General features: G+C 42.8%; 1 protein-coding gene and 1 long non-coding RNA gene across 3 annotated transcripts in view; one reads left to right on the forward strand and one right to left on the reverse strand.

Moving 5' to 3' along the window:
• Positions 1 to 25,143, forward strand: part of LOC146831353 (uncharacterized) — a 262,046-nt gene extending 236,903 nt beyond the window's left edge. Inside the window, exon 3 of the long non-coding RNA XR_014961560.1 lies at positions 24,183 to 25,143. This is a non-coding gene — a long non-coding RNA (uncharacterized LOC146831353). The remainder of the gene's footprint in view (positions 1 to 24,182) is intronic.
• LOC146831354 (aquaporin-4-like) overlaps positions 1 to 27,315 on the reverse strand; it is a 175,231-nt gene that overhangs the window by 100,492 nt on the left and 47,424 nt on the right. For both annotated transcript variants that reach the window (XM_085604140.1, XM_085604139.1), the window contains exon 2: positions 20,280 to 20,693. In XM_085604140.1, coding sequence (XP_085460266.1) covers positions 20,280 to 20,660 — 381 coding nt within the window. In that variant the 5' untranslated portion in view covers positions 20,661 to 20,693. The remainder of the gene's footprint in view (positions 1 to 20,279; positions 20,694 to 27,315) is intronic.

The following is a 27,315-nucleotide window of genomic DNA, read 5'->3' on the forward strand; positions in this document are numbered from 1 at the left end:
TGTTACTCTCTGGCTAAAAAGGAACCTCTGGTTGGGCTGCGTGCCCATTCTACCAGGGCGACAGCAGCTACTACAGCATTGGGACATGGTGTCCCCCTGCAAGACATCTGTCAGGCAGCCACTTGGGCCTCGCTGCATACTTTCACTAAGCACTATTGCCTTGACAGTCCGGTCCGGAGAGACTGCCTCTTTGGCCGTTCAGTTCTCCATGACTTTCTGGTGTAATCTCACTTCGCAGACCCACCACGGGGGTTGGTTTTGCTTGGGTATGTATTCTAAGGTAAGGAATCTATTACTAACGTGTCTCTTTCAGATGCACAAGTTACTTACTTGTCTCTTACAGATGTATTGTTACACATTAGATAGTGATAGATTCCTTACCGCCCGCCCATCCTCCCCATTCTGCGAACTGTTCTCTAGGGTTCAGGTCATTTCTTTCAGGGCCCTAGTTCTATTGCCAAAAAAGAGGGATGGAGTGGTCCAAACCTGCATGACGCAGAGCTAGACGAACTCAGAGTTTTCAAGGAACAGTGTTTAATCTAGTAAAGCAATATTCAAATAACAATTGAAACCAGGTAATCTAACCTGTAATGCGAAACAGTAACTATATGGCATTCATTGATGTAAATGTGTATAATCAAAAAATTAAGACAATCATTTCTTGATGTTTGCACATAAATACAATTTTGAAAAATCAAAATACATCTAAGTTTTCATTACGAAAGCACAGTCCCAATGCATTTCGGTTTGTTATAACCCTTCTTCAGGGGAGAAAATTCAAATACAAGTTCTAGTTTGTAGACAGTCCAACGCAATAGTCACTACAACAAAACATAAAAATACACTGTGTTAACAATTTTTAAACTAGGATTTGCACTCAGAAACTGGTTAGTTGTGAATGTTGTGTGAAAAGATACGAAAAGTGTCACGTAATTACCTTTTGTAATTGGAGATCAAGGTTACTGTCACTATATAATTTAGAATAATCTGTCTATAAAAAATGCGGCCCCAAGAAACAATGTTGGAGTCAAAAAATCTGGTCCCCGATTACTAAGTGGCTAGATGCTATTGTATAGTTCAGCTTCTGTGTCCAAAAGGTGATTTTTTTCAGCTAAATTTGAGGTTTGCAGTGCATTCTGGGTAAGGAAACGTTGGGGGATCCACGCAAGCCATACCTCGCTGGAATCCCCCAGATGTCTAGTTTTCAGAAATGTGTGGGTTTGGTAGGTTTCCTTAGGTGGCCGCCGAGCACCGGGCCAAAAACCCAAGTGATCCCCCTTGCAAAACCAGGTCGTTTTGAGACAGGCAATTTTCATGTCGCCTCACTACGTTGTGGGCCCTTGCCTGTCGCGGGTACTTGGGCCTCCCACATGAGTGAGGCACCGTTTTTATCGGGGGAACAGTGGGTGGTAGGAAATTTGTGTCAGCCCGGTGATGCCACAACTTTCCCACACAAAAATGTGTCAAAAAGGTGATTTTTTCCAGCTAAATGTGAGGTTTGCAGTGCATTCTGGGTAAGGAAACGTTGGTGGATCCATGCAGCCATACCTCCCTGGAGTCCCCCAGATGTCTTGTTTCAGAAATGTATGGGTTTGGAAGGTTTACTTAGGTGGCCGCCGAGCACCGGGCCAAAAACCCAAGTGCCCCCCTTGCAAAACAAGGTCGTTTTGAGACAGGCAATTTTCATGTCGCCTCACTACGTTGTGGGCCCTTGCCTGTCGCGGGTACTTGGGTCTCCCACACGAGTGAGGCACCGTTTTTATCGGGAGACCCGGGGGAACGCTGGGCGGTAGGAAATTTGTGTCAGCCCAGTGATGCCACAACTTTCCCACACAACAAGGTTTGCAGTGCATTCTGGGTAAGGATACGTTGGGGGATCCACGCAAGCCATACCTCCCTGGAATCCCCCAGATGTCTAGTTTTCAGAAATGTGTGGGTTTGGTAGGTTTCCTTAGGTGGCCGCCGAGCACCGGGCCAAAAACCCAAGTGATCCCCCTTGCAAAACCAGGTCGTTTTGAGACAGGCAATTTTCATGTCGCCTCACTACGTTGTGGGCCCTTGCCTGTCGTGGGTACTTGGGCCTCCCACATGAGTGAGGCACCGTTTTTATCGGGGGAACAGTGGGTGGTAGGAAATTTGTGTCAGCCCGGTGATGCCACAACTTTCCCACACAACAATGTGTGAAAAAGGTGATTTTTTCAGCTAAATTTGAGGTTTGCAGGGCATTCTGGGTAAGGAAACGTTGGGGGATCCACGCAAGCCATACCTCCCTGGAATTCCCAGGGTGTCTAGTTTTCAGAAATGTGTGGGTTTAGTAGGTTTCCCTAGGTGCCGGCAGAGCTAGGGTTCAAAAACTACAGCTAGGCACTTTGCCAAAAAAAGTACATTTTTCACTGTGAAATTGAGGTGTGTCCACGATGCGTTTTGCACTTTTTTAGGTTTGCAAGGGATTCTGGGTAACAGAACCTAGTGGGAGGCAGTCAAGTCACCCCATCCTGGATTCCCCTGGGTGTCTAGTTTTCAAAAATGTATAGGTTTGCTAGGTTTCCCTAGGTGCCGGCAGAGCTATGGTTCAAAAACTACAGCTAGGCACTTTGCCAAAAAAGGGTCATTTTTCGCTGTGAAATTGAGGTGTGTCCACGTTACGTTTTGCGCCGTTTCCTGTCACGTGCACTAGGCCGACCCACACAAGTGAGGTACCATTTTTCTCGGAAGACTTTGGAGAACACAGGGTGGGTGGAAATTTGTGGATCCACGCAGATTCCAGAACTTTCCACCACAGAAATGTGGGGAAAATGTGTATTTTTTGGCAATTCTTTAGGTTTGCAAGGGATTCTGGGTAACAGAACCTGGTGGGAGGCAGTCAAGTCACCCCATCTTAGATTCCCCTGGGTGTCTAGTTTTCAAAAATGTATAGGCTTGCTAGGTTTCCCTAGGTGCCGGCAGAGCTATGGTTCAAAAACTACAGCTAGGCACTTTGCCAAAAAAGGGTAATTTTTCACAGCGAAATTGAGGTTTGTCCACGTTGCGTTTTGCGCCGTTTCCTGTTGTGGGCACTAGACCGACCCACACAAGTGAGGTACCATTTTTCTCGGAAGACTTTGGGGAACGCGGGGTGGGTGGAAATTTGTGGATCCCCGCAGATTCCAGAACTTTCCACCAGAGAATGTGGGGAAAATGTGGGTTTTTTGGCACTTTTTTAGGTTTGCAAGGGATTCTGGGTAACAGAACCTGGTGGGAGGCAGTCAAGTCACCCCATCCTGGATTCCCCTGGGTGTCTAGTTTTCAAAAATTTATAAGTTTGCTAGGTTTCCCTAGGTGCCGGCAGACCTATGGTTAAAAAACTACAGCTAGGCACTTTGCTAAAAAAGGGTAATTTTGCATTGTGAAAATGTGGTGTGTTCACGTTGGGTTTTGAGCCATTTCCTGTCGTGGGCACTATGCCTAACCCTACAAGTGAGGTACCATTTTTATCGGGAGACTTAGGGTAATTCAGATTTGTACTGTTATTACCTATTGACTTTCGATGCATTTCTGCCTTCCAAATGAAAGACATTGTGTAAAAAAGAAGTCATTCTAAAAAATGACTGATAATTCTCATGCTAGTATGAGTATTCCCAATTTCGGAAATGTGCAAATATCTACTGTTTCTAAACTCTATATTTTGTTCCCATTTCAGAAATACATAGGTGTCTTTCATACCGATTTTTCCATGTACACATTTTTACAGAATAATTACTATATACCCGGTACATAATAAAAAACCATTGCAAGTTGCTGCTCAGTTTTTGGCTCTGGGTTCGTCGGGTTCTTGGTGAACCCACCAGTCCTATATATCCCCACAACCAGTAATGTCCAGCGGATGTAACGGTATATTGGTTTCAAAGAGCTGTCATAATTAGAAGAAGTTACAGGCGAAAACGTTGACACAAAAGGCTTTCTTATTCAACAAATTTTCAATTTATCCTATATTTAAATGTTAGTTTCTATAAAAAAACCTTGATGGATCTACACAAATGAGCCCTTGCTGAATTCAGAATTTTGTCTACTTCTTTAAAATGTATAGCTTTCCAGGATCCATTATTGCTTCTGTACCCAATTCTACCATTAACTGGAAGGAGGTCGAAAGCACAAAAAACAGCAAAAATAGGCTATGTCCCAGAAAAATGTCAAAACTGTGTAAAAAATGTTGGGTTTCTGACAAAAGTCTGGTATCCCCTAAAAGCTTGGAAAATGGTGATTTCAGCCCCACAAACCCTTTTTTGATAACACTTGCAGGGAAAAACCCAGAAGCTTTCATTTGCAGCCCGTTTTTCCCCCAAAAAACCTACGTTTTGCTGTTTTTTGGCTCATTTCTGTGACCCCTCCAGGGGAATCCACAAACCCCGAGTACCTTCAGAAGCCCCATGATGTTGGAAGAAAAGGACGCAAATTTGGCATGGATACCTTATGTGGTCAAAAAGTTACAGGGGCCTCAGCGCGCACTTCCCCAAATAGCCAAAAAAGGGCGTGGCACAGGAGGGGGAAAAGGCCTGGCAGCGAAGGGGTTAGAGAAAATAGTGCTTACAGACTAAATATGACATACCGTGAAGTAAAAGGGCCAGTCCTCATGGAAGGTTACAAATGAAGACAAGGCAGTACTAAGGAGGTACTAACAATCCTACTAACTAATCAGAAGCCAGCATTTGCAAAGGACAATGACAAGCCAATGAAAAATATGAGCCAAGTGGGCGGAGTTTCAAGTCCATACTCATATACAGCGGGCCTGGCAGAGCAGCATATGCGCTGCCCAGGCTTGACCTAAAAACTACAAGATGCAGCATTCAATGCAGCAAGTCACTTAGATACACCTTCAAGCATGTTCTGCTGTAAAGCAAAAACACAAGTGTCTGCATTCAATGCAGCAAAAGTCAGGGAACTGCAGACATGAGCATAAAGACAGAACAGTAGAACTACAATTTCCAGAATTACTTGGGATGAGTGACATTTGGGGTACTATAGATGTCAGCATCCACAGCACTAAGATTCAGAGGAAAACAAAAATACCAATATACTCTCCACTGGGAAAAAGAGCACCTCCAGTGACAAACACAAGTAGAACTACAGCTACCAGCATGCCCTGCTGTAAAACAGATCCAAAGCCACACCTGATGGCTCAGTGGACTAATGCATTTTCTACAGGGTTCTGTGTTTGCCGTATAAGTCACAAATACTTGTGGGTCCACTCATTCTGTAATCCTCCGGAGGACAATAAAAGGAGTACCATTGACGTGGGTAACCATAAACATTGATTATTCAATACCAAGAAGCCCCTGTGGGTAAACCGAGCTTTACAAATGCAGAAGTTAGCTAGCCAAATAACACATATTGAGAAAGAGAGGGTACAAGCAGTGGTGGGAAAGAGGGGGGCCTCTACAATGTAATGTCTACACTTATTATTCCATGCAGCTTGTGGTCTGGTTCGGTAATTTCATTTTAACATGCCATACATAAAAATAGAACTAAATTAAATTTAAATAAGTAACACTAGTAATGCAATTAACCGTAACTGTTGACTGTAGTGGTGTGTATATAAGAACCTTGGGTTTAGGTGGAGAAAGAGGAGATTCACAGACCCTGAGGGCTCCTGTTAAGATGCACATAAAGCTTCATCCTCATAGAAGTACCATACATTGCCTTACTCGTGTATAATTCTATTCACGTTTTTACTTTCTCCCATGTGTGTTGTGCTTCTTGTATGTTTATGAAGATCATACAACAGCTCTTTAAACTCCTGTCATCCTCCCCTTTTTTTTTAGTGTTTGCTATCCGTGGTATACCAGTTGGTATGAGTGAGATAGAAGTGTGTGATGTTCCAGTATTAAGTTACCTGGGCTTTTGCTGGGAAACATGGTGGCGGGCTGACGCTGGTCGCGGGGCCTCCCGAGCCATGTGAGGAGAAAGGCAATGCTTGGAGGAAGCAGTCATTAAAAAGTGTAATTTAAATAGACGTAGCAACATCGGATAAATACCGGAAGAGTTTTTCATTAAGACCAGTAATACGGAAAACTATCTGGATACTTAAGTTTTGGCGCAAATGGGTCTGGAGGAGGAGACGCGATGCAGGATCTGGCAGAGAATAGCGGGTTTCTTGCGAAAGACCCGTGCGGTGATTGTGGCGGTCAGCTTCCGGGTCGACAGAGGTGATGGAAAGGCAGGACGGGGAAGACGCTGTGGAGAGTTGTGGAAGCAAGGAAGTGCAGCCCATGTGCCGGAGCACGCAAGTAGAGCTGCAAATAGTCGGAAGAAAGAGTGGGAAGAGCAAGGACTCACAGGCACAGGGGGGCTTATGGGGGCTTTTGAGGCTGATGGAAGAGCCTCCTCCCAAAGCTATACAATCAGCGTGTGAAGTAAGGGGGGTGAGAGGGGACACTGTAATCGGGGGGCAGCTGAAGACATTAACCCCACCCCTTTTAACCCCATACGTGGGCTGGGTACAACAGAGAAGGGAGAAAGTATTATTAAAAATGTACCGACAGACCCTGAAATACGTGTGAGGAGCCGTATCAGCTGAGATCACTCCCGGGGCCGGACTGGGCGTAGCGGGCACCGGGCAATCCCCTGGTGAGCCGCACGGGTGGGGGACAGTTTTGGGCCCCTGGGGGCTGTTTTTGTTACAGGACCGTTTTTGCAGCATAGCTGCAAAATCGGCCATAAACCGGCCCAGGCAAAGAGCTCGGCAGCACCCTCAACCCGGAAGGGGGGGGGGGGGGGGCGAGCACTTTGCCAGGCCCGGTTTTGGTTCCCAGTCCGGCCCTAATCACTCGCGGAGGCCAAAAGCAAGGGAAAACGAGGGGGGACCAGGGAGCAGGCAGTAAGGGAGGCAGTAGCAGTCTCCCCTAAAAAGAAAGTGTTGAAGTGTGGAGGAAAACCCCGACGCTGTGGTCCAAAGGAAGTGTAGGTTCCTGTTAAACCATCCCCTTCCCTAAGATCGTACTTTAAAATAATGGAACACGTTGAAAATTCACAGGTCAAGGGGAAAAAGACCATGAAACAGACGCAAATAGTTCCACTTCGCCTGGAAAATAGATTCTCTCCACTAGCTGGGTTGCCTAATAGTGAAGAGGTGCGGCAAGCTGAAAATGTGAGTTTGGTAGTTAGTACTAGTCCTGGTCCCAGTCCTAGCCTCAGCCTTAGCCCTGGCTCCAGTCTTACTCCAACTTTAAATATGGAATCTCCAAGGTAGTAGTAAGACGGGAGGGTTGGAGAGCTCTAAGCAAAGTGGCAATAGTTCACATGATAATAGAGGTGAAAATTCTATGGAAAAAATGTTTTTGAACTTGAGGCAAGATATTTTTGCGAAATTTGAAATATCCGAGACCAATCAAAAGGGGATTTGGGATAAGTGCGTAGTACTAGAAGGGAATCTTGATGATATTGCGCAACATACTGGTATCTTGGAAAGGGAAGTTAAAGCATTGTCAGTGGTTGTGCTAGAAAATTCTAAGGATATTGAGACACTAAAGAAGCAGAATAGAACGCTGCATTTAGAAAGGTTGGAAACAGAATCTCATCGAAATAATCTGAAGTTTCTTAAAATTCTGGAAGGGGCTGAGAAAGGAGATGTCAAGGCTTTTATATGTGGTCTCCTGAGATAAATCATGAAAGATAGACCGGTAATTGATTGGGAGAAAGAGATTCAGAGAGCTCACAGAGATCCCTTTAAGTTGAACCCGGATAGAAAAACCCTTAGGAAGATTCTGATAAATTTCCTGGCATTTGCTATGAAAGAGCTAGTGTTAGGACGGGCTTTAAGGGAGGGTTCCTTAAAGCATGGGAGCTTCTCGCATCAAATAAGATCAGAACTAGGTAAGAGGACGGCCCAGAGGCAGTGGGAACTGGGCACCAGAATGAACGAGTTACGAAGCAAGAAAGCTCAGGCTCAGTCAAAATTTTCAGCAATTTTAAAAATAATGTGGCAAAACAAAATATACAACATTAGCAACCCGGAGGAAGTGGATACCTTTATAGTACAGATGGAAGGATGAGTGATTGTTTGGATGAGCTCTTTAAGAAGATAAAGAAGATCAAGAATAGATATTTGTGATAGGCTGTTTTCTCTATTATTTAACCTTAAGTTTTTGTTTTCTTTCTTTCTCTATGAGGTCACAAAGGGTGGAGTGTATCGTCAATGATGTACATAGGAGGTTTTCCAGGGGGAAGTGGGGAAGAGGGGCACTGGGTGTTGGGTGCAGTGGGAGAAAAATAAAAAACATTCTGTCCTCATTATGCCAGCTTCTGAAGAGCTAAGCAATCAGTTTAGTCCAACAAGACAAAGGGATGGATTCAAGACTTATACAAAACGAACTGATCCTATAGAATTAGAGTATGGATAACATAAAAGTAGTTAACTTTCTAACTTGGAACGTAAATGGGTTGAGATCTAGAAGGAAAGTGTCTCGGGTTATTGAAAATTTAAAGGACAGGGAGGCCCAAATTACACTGCTACAAGAGACTCATCTGTAAAGAAATGAGTGTGGACAATGTTTTGATAAACTCAGATGGATGCAGGAGGAAGTATGCTCAGATTAGAGGGGGAGCACTAGGGGAGTGGCCATAGTCATTAAAAGCAATAACAGAATAAGATTAGTTAAGTTTGAATCTGACTCTTCGGGTAGGTGGTTAGTAGCAAAACTTCTAATTCAAGGTAGGCCATTGGTGTGGGCGGTATATTATGGGCCGAATAATGATAACCCAGAGGCCCTGGAAAAAAATTGGAGTTCTGTCTATTGGAGACTTTAATTTAGTTATGAATAAAGGAATGGACAGGACGTCAAAAATTAAATATACTAATCCTCCTAAAACGTTTTCCAGACTAAAAAGCATGATGAAAGAATTTAACTTGATCGACATCTGGCGTACTAAGAAGAGGGAGACTAGGGAGTTCACCTTTTACAGCAAGAAGTATAGGCTCCACTCCTGTATAGACTATTTATTTTTTATTAGATCAGGAACTATGTGGGGAGGTAGTAGAGGTGACTCGTATTCCAGCGATTGTGTCAGATCATTCCGCTGTAGCCATGTCACTGAGGTTTGTTCAATAAGAGGGGCATTGAAGGTGAACATTAGATAGAACGATACTATTAGAGGAGAATGTCTCTGATTTAAGGGAAAAATCTGTGAATTACTTTTAGGCCAATAAGGGAACAGCAGAAGGACAAATAGTCTGGGATGCTTTTAATGCATACTTAAGGGGAGCTCTAAAATGTATAATGGTAGGGAAAAAGAAGGGTGGCGAAGCAGGAAGAGGAGAACAAAATTAAAGAAATTAAGGAAAAAGGAGAACTACAGAAAGCTTCAATGGAGGATTCAGATTGAGTGCAAGTTCTAAGTAAAGAGTTGGAGAGGTTACAAGTGGCATTCCAGGCGCTGATTCATAAAAAATTACTCGATAGATGGAAAGTGAGTAAACTACAACATTTTGCCTAGGGGGAAAATGGGGTTCCCTTTTAGCCTGGAAGGCCAAGGCAGATAGGACTAGGAATACAACTCGGGAGTTAATTGGTAGAGAATCCGGAGAAGTATTGTATGCTAACGCTGATATATGTGGAGAGGCCTGTGGTTTTATGAGAGGTTTATATAGCGTAGATATTCAACCCAGCCGGGAAGACATAAAGGAGTGGCTAGGATTGACGACACTTCCACAGTTAACTATGGAACAACAGAAAGCCCTAGAAGGGGAGATTAAGGAGGAGGAGATAAGAGTCTCAGTCTAAGAATATGGTAAAGGGAAAGGTAGCTGGACCAGATGGTCGTCCAGCTGAGGTTTTTCTCTGCATTATAGACATATATATCTCATTAAATAAGACTTTTAAGACTGGAATTATTATAAGTGGGGAAAGAGTCCCCAGCTCTTGGTCAGAGGCCACAGTTACTTAGATTTTAAAACCATATAAGGATTCACAGAAAGTGGACTCGTACAGACAGATATCCTTATTAAACACGGACTATAAGATTTTCTCCGGATTTATAGCATCACGTGTAGCTAAGGTAATAAAAGAGGTTATCCATCCTAATCAAAGAGGCTTCATACCAGGGAGGCAGCTGAACGAATTACATTTCAGCTGATGGGAGCTTTAGATATGGCGGAGGCTCGGAATTTATCATTGACCATAGTAGCTGTGGATACAGCCAAAGCTTTTGATTCAGGTACACTGGCCTTACCTTTGGGAGGCTCTACTAAGCTTTGGTTTTCTGCAGTCTGTAGTAAGGGCGATGCAAAACTTGTATTGTGGCCCCAAGGCCAGGGTGTTGATAAATGGTGGATTGTCAGATTGGTTCGATAATTTTAGAGGGACAAGGCAGGGTTGCCCCTGTCCCCACTTCTTTTCAAACTTTATATTGAGCCACTAGACAATTTGATAAGGGCAGATACCACTATCCTCCCTTTTAAATCATCTGATTTTGAAGTCAAACTAGCATTATATGCAGATGATTTGATGCTGTTTACAAGTAACTCGCAAGACGCAATTTCCAATTTGATGAGGAAGGCTGAGATGTTTGGCCAAATTTCTGGGTATAAAGTGAACACAGGAAAAACCGAGATTAAGGAATGGAATCTGGGTGTGGCGAGTCATGGGGTGAAAACACAAATCCGATATTTGGGGGTCTTAATAGTGCAGAGAATGGAAGATATCACAAAACAAACTGGAGGAAAGTTAGTCAGGAAGTAGTAGGGTTGCTGTCAAAATGGGCAAATCTACCTTTAAATATATATGGAAGGATAAACCTCATAAAAATTATTATCCTCCCAAAAGTTACTTTTCTTTTCAACACCATTCCGTTAGTGTTTCAGAAGAAAGATATAGCTAAACTCCAGGGGAGAATAGGAAGTTGTATTTGGTCATCAAAAGGTTCCAGGATATCTTGGAAAAAGTTGCGGAAGAGTCTTGAAATTGGAGAATTGGCATCACCAGACGTACTTGCTTATTGCTATTTATTATTTTTATTTATTTATTTATAAAGTTTTATATAGCACGAACAAGATCCCGAAGGATATCAGAGTGCTTTATAATAGGCAGGAAGAGAGGACAAGAGGGTAGTATAAACATCAATTGGGGGTAAAAATAAAAAAGATAATACAGTAAACAGGTGAACGCATTTGGAATAAAAAAAATTAAAAAAAGCAGAAGAGAAGATCCATTATAGATGGAGGTACCATGGTGTTAAGAACAAAGTCAGATGAATTAGGTGTGCCTCCTCCCCTTACGGTAAGAATTTGCTCATTAGTAATCTTTTGGCTTTCAATTTGAACGCCGTCGTCAAGGAGAGACTGCGTACTTACGGTGGCAGAGAGTTCCAGATCTTTGGGGCAGCACCGGAGAAGGCTCGGTGACAAGTTCTCTTTTTGTTAAGGAACAAGAGGTTTCAAGAGGAATGTTGAGGCGCTTCTTGATGCCCTCGCCCCACATGATAGTTCAAGTTTTTGTACCAGGTATGTAGGAGTATTGAGGTGAAGGGCTTTGCGCGCCAGGACTGCAATCTTTAGCTGAATTCAGGCTTCAAAGGGTAGCCAGTTGAGAGATTTAAGGACTGGGGATATGTGCTCGTTTCTTTTGGCACCTGTAACCAATCTAGCAGCGGTGTTCAATGATGCCCTTAGTGGGGCCAAGGCTTATTTGGGAAGGCCACAGAGAGTAGCTCTGCCATAGTCTAACCTTGGCTAGACAAGCGCTTGGACCACCTGCTTGAAATCACTTAGAGGCAGGAAAGGTTTGATATTTCTGAGGGTTCTCATCAGGTGCTTTGTTCCCTTACATACATTGCTGATATGAGTCTTCATATTCAGGTGCTTGTCTACGGTGACTCCGAGCAATTTGGCCGAGTCAATGATGATCGGAGTGCAGTTGAAAGCCGTGAAGTGAGTCAGCCAGAGATCTAGCTTGGGGATGTGGTTCAGTGGGGGGAGATGAGCATGAACTCCGTTTTGGAGACGTTGAGTAGGAGATGGTTCTCAGTTAACCAATTTTGAGTAAACGTGAGTATCAAGTTAAGTGAGATGATGCTTTCTGGGGATGAAATTTTCAGATAGAGTTGTGTGTCGTCGGCATACATGTGGAAGAGAATGCTCGTGGAGTTTAGTGCGTTAGCTAGAGGTTCCAAGAAAAAGTTGAAGAGGATAGGTGAAAGGGAGGATCCTTGGGGGAACCCCATGTGTACTGGAGAGGGCTGAGAGAGAGAATGATTTGCCTTGACTCTTTGTATTCAGTGACGAAGAAAGGATGAAAACCATTGAAGCACCCGATCCGAGAAACCCATTCTGTTTTGTAGGATGGATAGGAGGATGTCATGATAAACCGTGTCAAAAGCTGAGGAAAGGTCAAAGAGTATCAGTAGGCAGGATTCATTTTTGTCTATCATTTTCAAAATGTCATCCATAACGTGTGTGAGGGCCGATTCGGTGATGTGTCCCTACCGAAAACCGGATTGATGCTCGTCAAGAAGTTGGTAAGTCTCTATGTGAGCACAGAGTTGGGATTGCACACATTTTTCAAGGAGTTTCGCTAGGGTGGGAATGTTGGAGATAGGACGGAAATTATTGAGATCAGATTTGGCAGCATTGTTTTTTTAGAATGGGTGAGACCTGGGCTGCTTTTAGGCAGTCGGGGATCGAGCCTTGAGATAAGGAAGCATTTACAATCTTGGTCCAGGTGGGGATGAGAACGCTCTTGATTTACTTGAAGATGGCCGGAGGCAACGGGTCACTGAAGTGGTTGAACGGGTTAATAATCTGGAGAATTTTTTCGATGTCTCTTTCACTAAATGGGGAAACGGTGCCCCAAGACGCATTGTTCTTGGCTATCATGAGGGTCGAGTTGCACTTTTCAGAGAAGTCATGGGGTGAGGCGGCAATAGAGGAGGGCAATATAGCCTTCCTAGAGGCTAGGTCAGTAGAGATGAGTCGTGATTTCTCTGTGAAGAAAACTGCAAATTCCTCACAGGAGCGTGGTTTGCCACTCTGATATGAGAGATCTGGACCCTTAACCGATTACTGTTTGACCAATTCGAAGAGTTTCCTGGGGCGGTTTGCTGCTTGGTCTAGTTGTAGTCTGAAATAGTCAGACTTAGGAGCCTCTACAATAAACAAATCAAGAGAGCTGACATCTCTCAGGAGTTTTAGATGGCCCGAGGAGGGATTGGATGGCCAGGAGTGTTCAGCTGCTCTAAGGTTGCGACGTTCCGAGTTTAAGTTCTCATTATACCACGGTTTTGATATTTTTGATGCGGTATTTTTAGGTTGGAGTGGAGCAATGCCATCCATGATGACGGCCATGGTCGAGTTGTAGGTGTCCGTGAGAGTTTGCACCTCAACCAAGTTGGCTTAGGAGGATAGGACAGATTTACATTGGGCAGCTAGATTGTCGTGGTTTATTGATCTGAGATCCCTTTTCCATATCTTTGATTTAAGAGGTTGAGCCTTCTTCAACACCACCTCCCTGTTGATATAAAAGAGGATGCTGTGATGATCCGACCAGTCACAAAGGGTTGTGGATTCTAAGGTGATGGTCTGTTCTTTGGAGATGATGAACTCTAGAGTTTCACCTTTAATGTGGGTTGGTTGGTCACAGTGCTGAATCAAATCTTGATCATTTAGAAATTATTTAAGGCAGGATACCGTGGGGTCCTTGGGGTTGGACCAATGCAGGTTGAAGTCCCCAAGGAAGATTTGTGACACAGCAGAGTCGACATTGCTAGAGATGATATCCATTAATTGCTCAATGAAAGGGAGATTGTCCCCCGGTGGTTGGTAAAAGGTGTGTAGTTTACAGATCGGTAGGTTCTTACTTGCAATGCTAAGACAGAGGTATTCACAGGAGGACGGGGAGAGGACTCCAAGTACGAAATTGAGAGAGTATTCCTGTAGATACAGGCTAGACCCCCACCCAGCTTCAGAATTCTGTCAAGCCTAATTATATCATGAGTGGGAGGTACTAGGAGGTCTAGGGTAGGAGTGGAGGCTGGATTTAGCCAGGTTTCAGTGAGGATGATAATATCTAAGTCATTGTGTTGGATGAGGTTAAAGATATCTGAGGCGTGTTTTCTGGCTGATCTGCAGTTTAATAGTGCACATTTGAGATGTAGGGGAGGAAGGGGTCTGGGTGACTTTCACCCTGGTAAGGATGTCAGAGTTACTACATCTCAGATTGTGGGGAGGGTCTCTATTTGAGTTGGAAAGGATGGAGTGTATTTGCCTCGGCGGGCTCAGGCTAGAGTTGGTCCGGGAAGAGCAAGAGTTGAGATGATCTTGGAGATCAGTGGACGCCGAGAGGGACTCGTTGCTTCTGGGGCATGGTGGGGAGTTTGGCGAGGGAATAGATTTCGAAATGGAGGGGGCTAACAACTGGCAAGCGGTGTCGGAGGGACTTGGTGACAGCCTGTGAGGTCCACCATGGTGGTGAGAAATTCCTGGATAGGAGACTGATCCGAAAGTACTAGAGGACGTTTTGATGGCGAGGTTGGAGCCTTAGCAAGGTGGGGGAGGTCATTGAGCTGAGGGTTGGGTAGATCAGGGGCCGAGAGGGAGCATTGCACAGGTTCTAGCCTAGCAGGGAAGGTGGAAAGGTCACCTGACGGGGAAAGGTTTAGGGAGAGTGAGGAACTCACAGCTGTTAATGGGGGAGTACTGGGTAAACCCATCGAAGAGGTGGCGGATGAGTAGGGGACAGTGGAGTTGGCGTATACCACTTTTCTGAGGGTGGGCTAAATATTGGCCATCTGAGCAAGGTTGTCATTGGAGGCTTGTATTAGAATGATCCCATTATTATAGAGGGCGATAGTGGTGGAGGCTTTGAGGGAGGGCAAAGAAGACGTTGTTAGCTTGAGACCATGAGGGGTTTTCTGAGCTCCTGATAACAGCAAGCACATTTCCTGGTATAAAAGATGAGGTCATTAACCACAGTGCCCTTGTTTGTGCAGAAATAGGGGTCACAGATTAGAGTTTCTGAACTAGCTTTGAGGATTCGATGTTTGTGTTTTTTTGCTGCTTTCTTGGAGAGGTTAGATGGGTAATTGATGATGAAGGCGTTGAGACCTTTGGGATCGGGACTTATCTCCATTTTAATCAGGGAACCTAGTGAGGAAGGGAGCCCAAAGAGGAGAATAAGGAGGAGAGAGGACACGGCATCAAATCTAGAAATCACAGTGGAAAAGGTGAGGGGGCGTAAAGATCATACTTTTGTAGGCGCGGAGCTCTTGCTGTGCAGATCCAGTGGCAGAAGCCGCATAAATAAATCATTAGAGTGTAGGAGTGCACCTCAAGAGTAGTATGTATTTACCCCGTTTTCTCTATGCCCTCCAGAACTCAATGGACCCAGTCCCCAAATCATATTTTAAAGAAATAGAAACTCTACAAAGAACTCTGCTATGGGACGGGAAACCTCGGATTGCATTAGCGAAACTCACCCTCAACTGGTATGATGGCGGCATTTGTCTTCCTGACATTAGGAAATACTATTGGGCAGCCCACCTGGCTGCAATCAACCAGGGGATGTATGGTCGTCCAGACGACCCAGTATACGCCATGGATAGATGGCTCCTCCATGGTGGGGATTACAGTAGAGCACTCTATTCCATACCGCCTTATGGGCCCTACCGCGCACTCAGTTCAAGTTTGGTATGAAGTGACCAAACACTTGGGGTGGGACCGTAGGCTCACGCTGGCAACTCCCCTCTGGAATTCCGAAAAAGCTGGGAAGCCTCTGGCAATCCAAAGAGTTTGATGAGTGGGATCTTATTGGTATCTCCCAGATTAAGGACCTACGGGTCAAGAGCGCTATCCTTCCGTTTGCCTCTCTCCAACAGCAATATAAACTGGCTGGTACTGAGTACTATAGATATCCGCAGGTCCGTCACGCACTCCAGACTCATTTTATTAGTAGATCTCCCCTTCCCGAAGCATCCCCACTCAAAGATAGGATATTGGACGGTCATCTTCCCAAGAGGTCCATCTCGCTGATTTACCAAAAATTGATAAACAATATGGAAGACCCCCTTCAGTCCCTTAAGGACAAATGGGTTAAAGATGGCATTGAACTGGACGACGAGGACTGGCAAGTAGCAGTCTCCTCCCCGAGGGAAGTGGCAGTCCAAGCAAGGCTGCGGTTGGTGCAGCCAAAGATTCTGCACAGAATATACATCACTGGTCCAGATTTGGTACGGATGGGTAGAACGGATAATGGAGAGTGCAGACGTAGATGTGGGGAGGTGGGTACATTTATCCACATAATATGGGAATGTGTGTATATACAATCGCACCGGAGAGTCATACATCAAACTCTCCGTGATGTGCTTGCAGTAGACTTACAACCCGAAGCCCGCAGGTGCCTCCTAAACATTTGGGAGCCTATGGACCTCACCTTTTATACTAAACAGTGGGTGATCCTGGCACTAATGGTGGCTAAAAGGAACATAGCACAAAATTGGGGGGCCCACCAACCGCCAACGCTAGATAAATGGAAGGATGATTTGGACTGGTGCATGTTCCGGGAAAAGTCAGTATATGTGGCCAGAGGGTATCCCAGGAAGTGGAGCAAAGTATGGGGGCCCTGGAATTTGTATAGAGGAAATATTTGTATACCACCAGTACCACTGAATGATGATGAGACTCTTGAAACCCCCTAACTGACATCTTTTGTATATTTATGTTTGATCCACTGTAACCCAGATCAAAGAATTGGAGGATGTATAATCTCTTGCTCATGTCGCACAATGGTATGTACTGTCGATTTGTTTACAAATAAAAATTATAAAAAAAAGAGTAGTATGTATAGCATCAATGAATATACGTGAAAATAAAGCTGAGTATTCAGGAGGATCCACATTTTTAAAAACCCCTTAAAGTCCGTAGAGTGGTGGAAAGCACCTCGTGAAATGCAGGCATAACCTCAAGGCCAGTGGAGATACCAGAGATGCCTTTCAGTTTAAGAATGTTCGCATGCTTGCTAACATGACTGATAAGTCAATGATCTGCTTACTTTTCTAGGCAATGTTTGTTGATATCCCACAAGGTCAAACTCATTTTCGTTTCCAAATAAGGAAACCCAAAGTTCTTTAAAAAGGTGAGGCTCAAGATTTTGAAGTCTGCATTAAATATGTGGATGTATGTGCGGAAAACATTGAGTTGCCCATATTTTTCCTCATGGGCACCGATTTGGGACTCTCCAGGTACCCCGGGATGTTTGAGGGATCATCTAAGTCAGCCTTTGAAATCGGGGGATATATGTTATTGGGCAGATCTTCAGGTGGGTTTAGACTTAATGAGTTGGGAAGCATTGAGCAAGTGTAGCAATGGGTTGCTAACGAGGTTTAAATATTATCGACTGAGTTGCTGGTGGGCAACACAAGACAGGACAGAGGAGGAGAAATCAAAATTTGATCAGGTGATGAGAACCGGTCAGTGGAAAAAGGAAACATCTTTTTGGTATTGGGCTTTTTTGGAGATGGGTGTTAAGATTAAGACTGAAATTTGGAATTTGTGGGGTGAAGAGTTCGACGATGAAGATTTGAAGCAAATGTGGTGCAATTCATATGGTATATTCCGAACAGTAGTTAAACCGGCTCCACTAAAACGAAATAATTTATTTACCACCTATAGAGTTTATTGGTCACCTGCAAAGCTTTTTAAAGTCACTGGTAACACCTATAACTGTCCAAGATGCAGGCTTGTAGCAGCAGATGATGTGCATCTGTTTGTCATGTCCAAAAATAGTACCCTATTGGAACTCTGTTTGTGACTTTGTGGGAGAAACTATTGGGACATAAATTAAAGTAAACCCTAGTGTAATTTGTTTTGGGCTAATTCCAGAGCAAGAAGTACAACTCACAACGGTTGAATCAAAGTTTCTGTTTTATGTAATCTTGTTAGCAAGGCAGGAGATTTGTAAGTTATGGAAATCTGAAAATCCTCCGTCTTTTACTGAGTGTCTCAGAAATATCATATATACATGTGAGTCTGATATGGCGTGCGATCCAAGAAGTAAAGAGAAAATTTGGGCTCCGTTAGTAAGGTGGAGAGAGAAGGAAACGTGAGTCCTATGATTAAGCCAATCATGTTGTCGGCCCTGGTATCTCCTATCCTTGGGCAGTTTCAGTTTGTGAAGGAGATGGAACAGGAGACAGCAGTATATTTGTGGGCCATTACTCTTCCTTTTCCTCTTCTGTTCTATTTCCAAATAACCGCCACAGTGTTTCCATTTGCCTCTGGATCGTGATATCAAAAGTGCGAAAACACCCACAGTAACCACCAGCAGGAGGAGCGCCAATAGCACTCTGGACATCATGGGCTGAAGAGTCATGCCCCGCAGGTCCGCCACTGTTGGGGGTGCGCATGGACCTGGTTGCCCCTCCTGAGACCTGCCGCCTCCGGGCTCTGTGCCCCCGCTGGTGGCCTATGGACAACGAGGAAGTTGTGATACCCGGTGCCTGGTCTCCAGTGTCCAACAACCGGCTCGGTGCCCTTCCTGAACTTGCTCCCGGTGTCAATGCCCCGTCTGGCATCGCTAGTCTCCCTGAGACAGGTGCCCTCATTTCCAAGGTCTCAGTGCCCCTCTGCAGGTGTTTCTCGTGTACTGTGCCCTTCCTGAGGTCTCCCAGGGGAATGAAGACCCTCTTAAAGTCACCTCTTGGAGTTGTTGCTCCTTCTAGTAGCCTCCTTTACTTCATACCTTTTGATGGTGTAAATTTCGCCGTGCTCATGGTAGAAAAGCAGACAGACGCCGTTGAACTGCCCCGCTTCAGTGCGCTTTGCCCTCCTCTCGGACCCGCTGTGCTCTCTTCGCCTGTAGGCTTCAGACTGAAGCTTGTGGCACGGGATCCCCTCAACTCGCCTTCCTGCCCCCAGACTCACACCCTCTGGAGAAGGGATGGGGATGGGGTGACAAAGTACAGAGGCTGTGACTCTGATGCAATATCCGAGGAATGCCCCGCAGCCGGTTTGTCCAGGGCTCACGCCAGGCTGAGAAATGTTTGGCGATTATGAAATACCACTGTGAAAAGTAGATTTATTTTAAAGCAGACATAAACAGGTATAATTTTAAGAGCGAGAACTGTCTTTATAAAATCCGGCCTTAAATAGAGAGGGTTGCAATGATGTATAAAACATTTTTTTTAAACCATACTTTAGTACGCTTTTATTGATTTCTCAGGTAGATTCATGTTTAATACACAATAGGATTATTGTGTTACATAATATGGAACGAAGTAAAACAAGCGGTCGAGATTGTCCCGGCCCCTTCGAAAGTGAAAGCGCGCACAGCATGCTGAAAGTAAACAAAGCACGTCGTCCTGCCTCAAGTAGGACAAACTCAATAAAGAATATAGTGCTTACAGTGTAAGAACGAAGTAAAGGGGCTAGTAGGCATGGGAGGAATCAAATGACTACACAGCCGTACTAAGGAGGGACTAACAAGCCTATTTAGGAACCAGAAGCCAGCATTCACGAAGGACAAAGACACAAGCCAATGAAAAATATGGGCGGGGTAGTGGGCGAGGCTTCTCTCCTGTACTGAACTACCACAGATCTTCCCTAGAGCAGCGCTTGCGTGCTGATACTAGGCTTGACCTAAACAAGAGGATCGTAGAGACCCCAGCAACTAGAGGCCCATCAGCCTGTTAGATGCCCTCCAGAAAATCTTTTGAAAACAAGTGCTTGTTCACCTTATGGAGTAGATTGAAGATCGGAAAGTATTATCATAGTATCATGTTCTCTCTCTCTCTCTCTCTCTCTCAAATAGTGGGAGGGTCGCTGGGTCCGTTATACAAAGCAGCCACATTGAATATTTCCATTTATTTTTCTCTGTTCAAATATTTGCTAACCAATAACATTTATAATATTTTTCTGCTAGTAAATGCATAATGTTAGTGAAAATGAAGAGTGAAGGATCTGTTGTAGCCCAGGGAAAATTGTTTTCTCCCCAAAGCATCAAAAGTTTTTAGTTATTTTAAATTGCTGTGTAAGAATGCTTTCGTAACATCCCTGAGTGAGGAAGACACTCTACAAGTCAAGGAAAGGAAACTGGAGGACCAAGAGACTACAGGTCATTAATGGCCTGAACAAAAGCACAATTTCCTCACCTTACTCTAATTTAGAGGAAGAAACCAAAAAATGTTAATGGAAGCAAAATCACTTTTACATCACGGTACAAGCATGAGGAGTACATTGTAAAAACTCTGCCTAGAACTTCGTTGATTTCCTTAAAATGTTTGATTAGGAATGTTTTAAATAAAATACATTAAAAGGTTACCATAGTAACGCCCAATTCTCCAAGCACATCGGTAGGTGTGAGAAGATAGAGCAGCCCAGCCCCCAAAATGGCTCCGAGGCACTGCGCGATGATATAGAAAAATGACTTGGAGAGGCTGATTCTTCTTGTGCAGGTCATTGCAATCGTCACAGCAGGGTTAATGTGTGCCCCACTGATATGCCCAAAACATTGCACCAAGGTTGCAATGCCAAGTCCAAAGCCGAGTGAGATTAGCACAAGATCGACAGGTTGAGCACCGCTCTTTCCACCCCAGTTGATTGTGGAGCCAAGGCTGAGAAGGACGAAAATAAACGTAGCCAAAAATTCTCCAGATACAGCTTTCCAAAAACTTTGAGTCCAGACTCCTTTAAATGCCACCATGATTCAATCACAGTTATGGGAAGAGCATCCACACTAAAGGAACAATAAATCCTGCATTAATATGTATATTAGCAAGTTTTGTTGAAATATAACAAAAGCTATTTCATTGCACAACCATATTTTATTCATAACTGGAAAACAGAGTTGATTAAGGAGCACCAGTTTAACTATATGCGTTTCTTAAGAACATCATTTGATCATTTTATATTACGTTCCTGTAAATTCCACATTGTTTTTTAAAACATTTACACTGAATATCCCTGTAACTTGCCACGCAACTTTGGTAAAATACGTTTTAATTATAAAGCAAAATATTTATTAAGAGAGCAAAAAAATGAAAATGATGAAGAAATGCAGTCAGACTGGAAATTCAATTCAATAATAGCTTTATTTCAGCCAATTTGACCATAAAAGCACAGATAAAATAGCACACATTTAATTTCCTTAAGAATATGTATAAAAAGCCAAATATGTACAATTATAAAAAAAGATAAAACAATAGCCAGTTATGGCCTATAACATTATAAAAATACAATACAATCTATGGTAGCAGCTAAGTGGTAGGCGGTTCACTTCATATGAGCCACAGTAACGATCAGAAATAGGGAGATTATAAAGTGCATGTGCCAAATGTACAAAATAATTCACCAGGCGAAGTATAACGAATCAGAAAATAAGTAAGTTAAATCACAGCAATAATTTGAGATTGAACAATTAATACCTTTGGAGTATCATCGTTAAACGAGGGTGAGCAAAGGTTAGATCATCGTCATTCATTTCTAATGTAACTGTTAATTTTACTAAGTTGACTTTAGGAGTGCTCTACGAGTGCACCACATAGAAAATAGAAAACCTGCTACTGAATAAACTATAGGGAGGCAAGTACCATTTTCAAATAACCTGTAGGCCTCAGAGCAGCGCCTAGTTCCCAAGTTTCTGCAGATCTGGACCAGCCACCGTTTTCTTGCCTTGAAATACCCGGGGCAACAAATAAAACACTTGATAGACTGTTTCTATGGTGCAGTCACATGCCGGACACCCCTGGGTTTGTGAGCCCACCCATTTGTTTGTAAAGGAGCGAAGAGGTAGCACCCCATGTCTGAACTGGAGGTAAAGCTTCCTGGCACCTGCCGGCTTGATATCGTTCAATGCTGGCTCTAGGCTGTACAGATCCTTAGTTTCTAAAAAAAAAAGCTGCAGTTAACTTGCCTACTAGGGGGTTACTCTGGAGTTGTGCCAATTTGTGCTCCCAGTAACAATTCTGAATAGCTATACACAACCTGTTTCTGTACATTTTTTGTGCTCGTGTAAACAAGATGGCGGTAGCTCTTGAAGTGAGAAGAAAAGACTGACATTTTTGCCCACCACTTCATGTGAACCGGTTGAGCTCTAAAACGCGAAGAAAGGTGAATTCACTGAGCATCCCCGGAGGTATGGTACCGGAATATCGAATTTTAAATATGCTACAAAAATATTGTAGCAAAAATATCGAAGACCAAAAATCAACAAGGTATATAGTATATAAAGGGAAGTAAATGTTTACTATAATTAACTTAACTTATACATACCTAGGCAAAAAAAAATCATCCGGATACAGAGATGTAGAGTGAAAAAATCTATACTTATTAATATATTTTCATCCAACCATACCCATCATTTTGAACTACCTAGGCAAGCTCATTTTCAGATGTGAGATTTTTCTTAGTTGACTGTCTACAGCACACACTGCCACAGTTTCTCTCAGGGTCCCAGGGTCATATGTACCATTACAGTGGAGGTTACCTTAGCATATGTCATCTCTGGCAGGGAAGTATTACCCATGGTGGAAGCAAACTTCTTCCAGTCGCGAGCTGGAATCAACGGTGCCATATTCAGGGCACTGGAATTATGAAGCAGGGGAGGGCCAAACTTATGCAGCAGGTTGAGTAAATTATGTAGCAAGAAAAGCCAAATTTCGCAGCATAATGCTGCACATCTTGTGATAGCATTACTTCATTATTTTGTCATGTTTAAACTTGTTAATACTGCCTGGGCATTGGATGCACCTTATAAGTACCACTTTAACACCCAAAAATAGCAATATGCAGAGGTTGACTGGTCACCTTTCTGTTGCTAAGGGCCTTCAACTGCGCGGGAACAGGTGTCACTGCGTTTTTAGTAACTTTTGAACCGTTTGAGCTAGAAACACATTTTTGTTGATACAATCTGCAGATTATGCAGCATATGATGGATTATGTGGTAAATACGGTAAATTCATAATTATTCAAAAAATTGCTTTGGCTACACAGTTGCAAAATTCCAGTGGCCCTGGCCACATTACAAGATGTAAAGAAAAATTGCCTGCCCAAGCCTAAAGATATTGCACATGCATGAACACCCTCCAGCACTTGAATATCCAAATTAAGGATGTTCGAGAGCTTTTACCAGAATACATGAAGCTCAGGAGAGTCCCAAAATAGGTGTTTGTGATTAATCGTCTTTCCCTAAGCAGTCGAAGTTGAGGTTGCTTCTTGCAACATGAGTATTTTCTTTTTTAAGTGAGTGTAGTTTTGCATAAACACCGATTTGGGGGCATTTTCTCTGTTCCCTAATCTTATTCTGAGTACATATTTGTCCATCGCGCGAGCTCCAGTTAGTGCAGAAAAATGTCCGAAAATGGATGTGTGTTGCAGATTCTGCGCTAGAAATTTTCACAGCTTGCCTTTGAAATAGTATGGGTATGAATACTTTGAGCTGGTATTTTTTTGTGGATTCCATAAGTGACAATTTCTTGCAGAGAGTCTTGACAATTAAACTGTCATTTCCAGTAGAATGGCCGGTTTTATACCTGTATTATGTGTGGAGTTGGAAAAATTACACAATTTCGCCCACTCCTAGATGTTGCTACCCCCTAGGCACATTATTAAACCTTTGTGGAGTAAAGAAAGCAAAGTTTATATTCATAGCACGTTTTTTTATATCTGACAGCGCTAAATGCCATGGTCACCAGCTTCACCAATCTTTCAAGTGCTTTTGACCACAATGCATTTCTTCTTTAGCCCTTTTTGCCACCAAAGGTGATCAGTGTTATTTTCCACAGTTGAGAGACATGGGGTCTGGCTATCAGAGGTAAATGTACACATGTATATTTACTTAGGTGTATATTTACTATGGAGTAGCAAAATTTAGCCCCCACCCTCACACATCGCAGAAATGCCCTTATTTACCTACGTGTGACACTTTATTTACAGTGTGCCATTCTTTAGTTTCTACAGTAAATACATTTCAGTAATGCATTTAAATGTTCACACAGGTTAAAAGAGTTTTATAATTGTGTGCGCTAATGTTCAGTTTCAAATATGATATGTCTTCATGTTAAAGTGTAATCATCTGCTTATGTAACTCAAGAACAGATGCAAACCTAAGTAAAAGTGTACAAGTATAAACATGTATTTGAAGTGCATGTTTAATTAAAATTAGCCTAACTAAAGGGCTTAATTCACATATGTACTTTGCATGGTTAGCGTGTTCTTTCTTTTGCAGGTGTCTTCTCAAGGTTTCATTGGCTAGAGAATAGGAGTATTGTTGTCTCTTCTCAGGCTTCACTATCAATAACTAAAGCATACATCTTGACAAGAAACTTGAAGACCTAATGAGCAGATGAAGCCTCCTATTCATCGCATATCAAGAACGGAGAATGTTCAAGGCTGCAGTAATTTTCCAAGTTCTGTAGATTGTGTTCTCTGTGTTAGAAGTTAGACTTGGAGGGGTACAGACATCTCTGCTTCCAAGGGAACATGCTCTTTTATTCTTGCAAATGTGAAGATTCATGCTAAACACTTATTCCATTCTAGAAGATCTCTACTGGAGTCTTTAGTATGCTGAAACATTTCTACTTTTCTGAATTTCCTTGAGACCCTTTTCTACAAACCATTCTTATCCTAAACTTAGAGCCTTGATTAGATGACTCTAATTCTCTCTCCCAAACATGAATAAGTTTTAGAATTTCTTTAAGGAACACCTATTTCTATTTCTCAGTCTCTGTATTGCTGTGGCCATGATTATTTCATATCTTATTGTACTGAGACTGAACCTATTGCTATAATTCAGCTTGCCAGCTGTAATTCAGTATCTTAATATTCTCTTGATATGCACAAACTACTTAAATTCAATTACTGTTTCCTTGTCCTTATTTTGGGCCCGAATGGGCTTCTCGAATGTTGAATTGTTTTATTATTGCTAACTCCCTTTGCATCTCAATAAACCTAATAAGATCCATCAGATGAGAGATTGTAAATCACACACCTGCGTGCTCTCAGATGCTCCCAGGTGTAAATCTCCACTTTTTTGCTGTTCACCATTTCTGATTGAAACATAAGACTACACCTAACTATAGGTCTCCAATCTCCTCAAATGAGATGGGGTAGCGTCCTATGGTTGTAGTATACATTTTAAGTTAGCGAAAGTATCTTTATGGCTGTATTTTATGTTCAGACATGTGACATACGACAAATTAGATTTTATTTTTAAAAGAAATAATAAACTTTATTTAAATGTGAAGTCATTTGAGTTATTCTAATCATAAAGTATAATTTCAGAGCACATTAATTCCACAAATGAAATGTGTATTAAAAAAATATAGTAAATTGATTTATAAATAATAATTGCTAAAGTTAGCTTCACTAACAGTTTTATTTAATATTTAGTAAACTTGGTTAAAAGTTAAATATGTAATCAATTTGGAATTTAACAAAATTTAACATTTAATGCCAGTTTTTAAAATTATAATTATTATTATACTTAGTTTTTAATTTAATAATAAACGTATCTATATGTATATAGTATGGATCGTCGGTATGAAATGCATTTTTTGGGTTGCTAATAACTTTGGCCACATATGACAAATGTAACTTTTCAAAAAAGTGCTAAATTTTTTACTAGTTTACACATAGGAAGTTTTGGGGTGATCCATCAACAGGGGGCTGGGGAAAAAGGGGGGGTCCCAAAACACGTTTTCCCCAATAATTTTTCCATAGAAACTTTAAACACCGCTACAACCCAATCCGCTGAACGGATTTACATCAAATTTGGAAGAAAGCTAGATCTTGGTTCAGATATAGTACTTTTTAGGTTCTAGTTTAGAAAGTAACCCTTTACCAGCCTGAGCTTTCAGAATGTTCATTAGCATCTGTCAGGTCTCAGCCTTGAATAGTTGTGAACCAGTTGCAAAATGACTCCCAGGAGCTAACCATGGGCTGATTTGAATGGGCAGAGATGACGCCTCCTAGTCAACAGAAAATGCAGGGTTGGGGCTGTGGGCATCCTTTTGACATCACAGTGTCAAATCGTGCTAAACAGGTCTGTTGAGCCACATGACAATTCTTATACAACCGCTGTCTAGGTGCTGTAAGACATAACTTTTGTTTTACCAAACATTTGTGTCTGCATTTGTTGCAGGTACAGTACCTAACTTCAAACTGGATTTTAGTGTTAGCTGTGGGAGGATACTGGTGGTGCCTGTATGACACTCCCACACACAAACCCTGCTCTCAGAGCCCATGTTTAGTGTGGCAGAAGACTTTCACCGTCTGAAAAATGCCCTGACATATGGTGTTTTGAGCCTATATGTCGTAAGGAAAACAGGAACTGCTAAAAAGTGAATAGGGTAATGTAGTGGTGAGCACTGGGCTGATGTTTCTGTCACCCAGCATTACTTGTGGAACCTTGGTGTGTCTTTGCATTTTCTATTCTTGGTTGGAATGTCTTAAGCGTACAGTTGTCAGTTGCTGCTGAACCTTTCACAGATCAACACTGCTGTGCAGTATCAGTTGCTTCTACAATAAACTTAACAGATTACCTAAATGGATTTGCATCTCGTTCCTACAAATAACTCCCCGGAACCTGGCTCCTCCCTAAGCAATGGGGTACAAGAGTCACCCTACCCACTAGTGCCAAAAATAAATGTGGGTCCCCGAGGCACCCCGTTCAGAATACCTCAAGGACCTGTACAAGAACAGAAGAGAACTAGACCAGAACTGGATTAGCTGTCCTAGATCTCTCAGAGTTATACAACAAATAGACAAAGGGGAGTTTTTAATATTTATTGAACCATCGTGATTCTTATATATGTACTGCACTGATGATTATATAGAAGCAGACAAATCTGATTGGCAGTATGAGAGTGAAAAGAATGAACGATTCCACCACTGTGCAAATGGAGTGTTTATATGCGGTCATATAAATACAGGGTATAGCGTACTCCTACTTATGCATGCCCTAACCTAGATGTCTAGGGCAGGTGTTCTGCCAAGAATCCCCTACTGGATGATCTAAATCCCCATTACCTGAAGTCAAAATAGTTAGGTACCCATCTTGGTCACAGGTTGGACATCCATCATTGCAGAGGGTAAACAAGAATCAGCTGTGCTGAAGCGCCAACGGTGATGACCTCACAATGACAGCAGAGTGAAAAAATGCACCTGTATTTATAACAACAGCATTCATGCTTCCGTGTTGAGGCTGCAGACGAGCTGCCATTGTGTATTGTCTCTGTGACAGCGCCGTCATCTTATGGACGAATAATAAACAACATTTGCGCAATGTATCTTCAGGCCCGTACCAAATGTTTAAGGTTTTGTGTAAGTGCACGATTCGGTTCTCTGAATCCACTTTGCTT

This window comes from Triturus cristatus, chromosome 5_1 (assembly GCF_964204655.1).
Source record: "Triturus cristatus chromosome 5_1, aTriCri1.1, whole genome shotgun sequence".
Taxonomy (NCBI): Eukaryota; Metazoa; Chordata; class Amphibia; order Caudata; family Salamandridae; genus Triturus; species Triturus cristatus.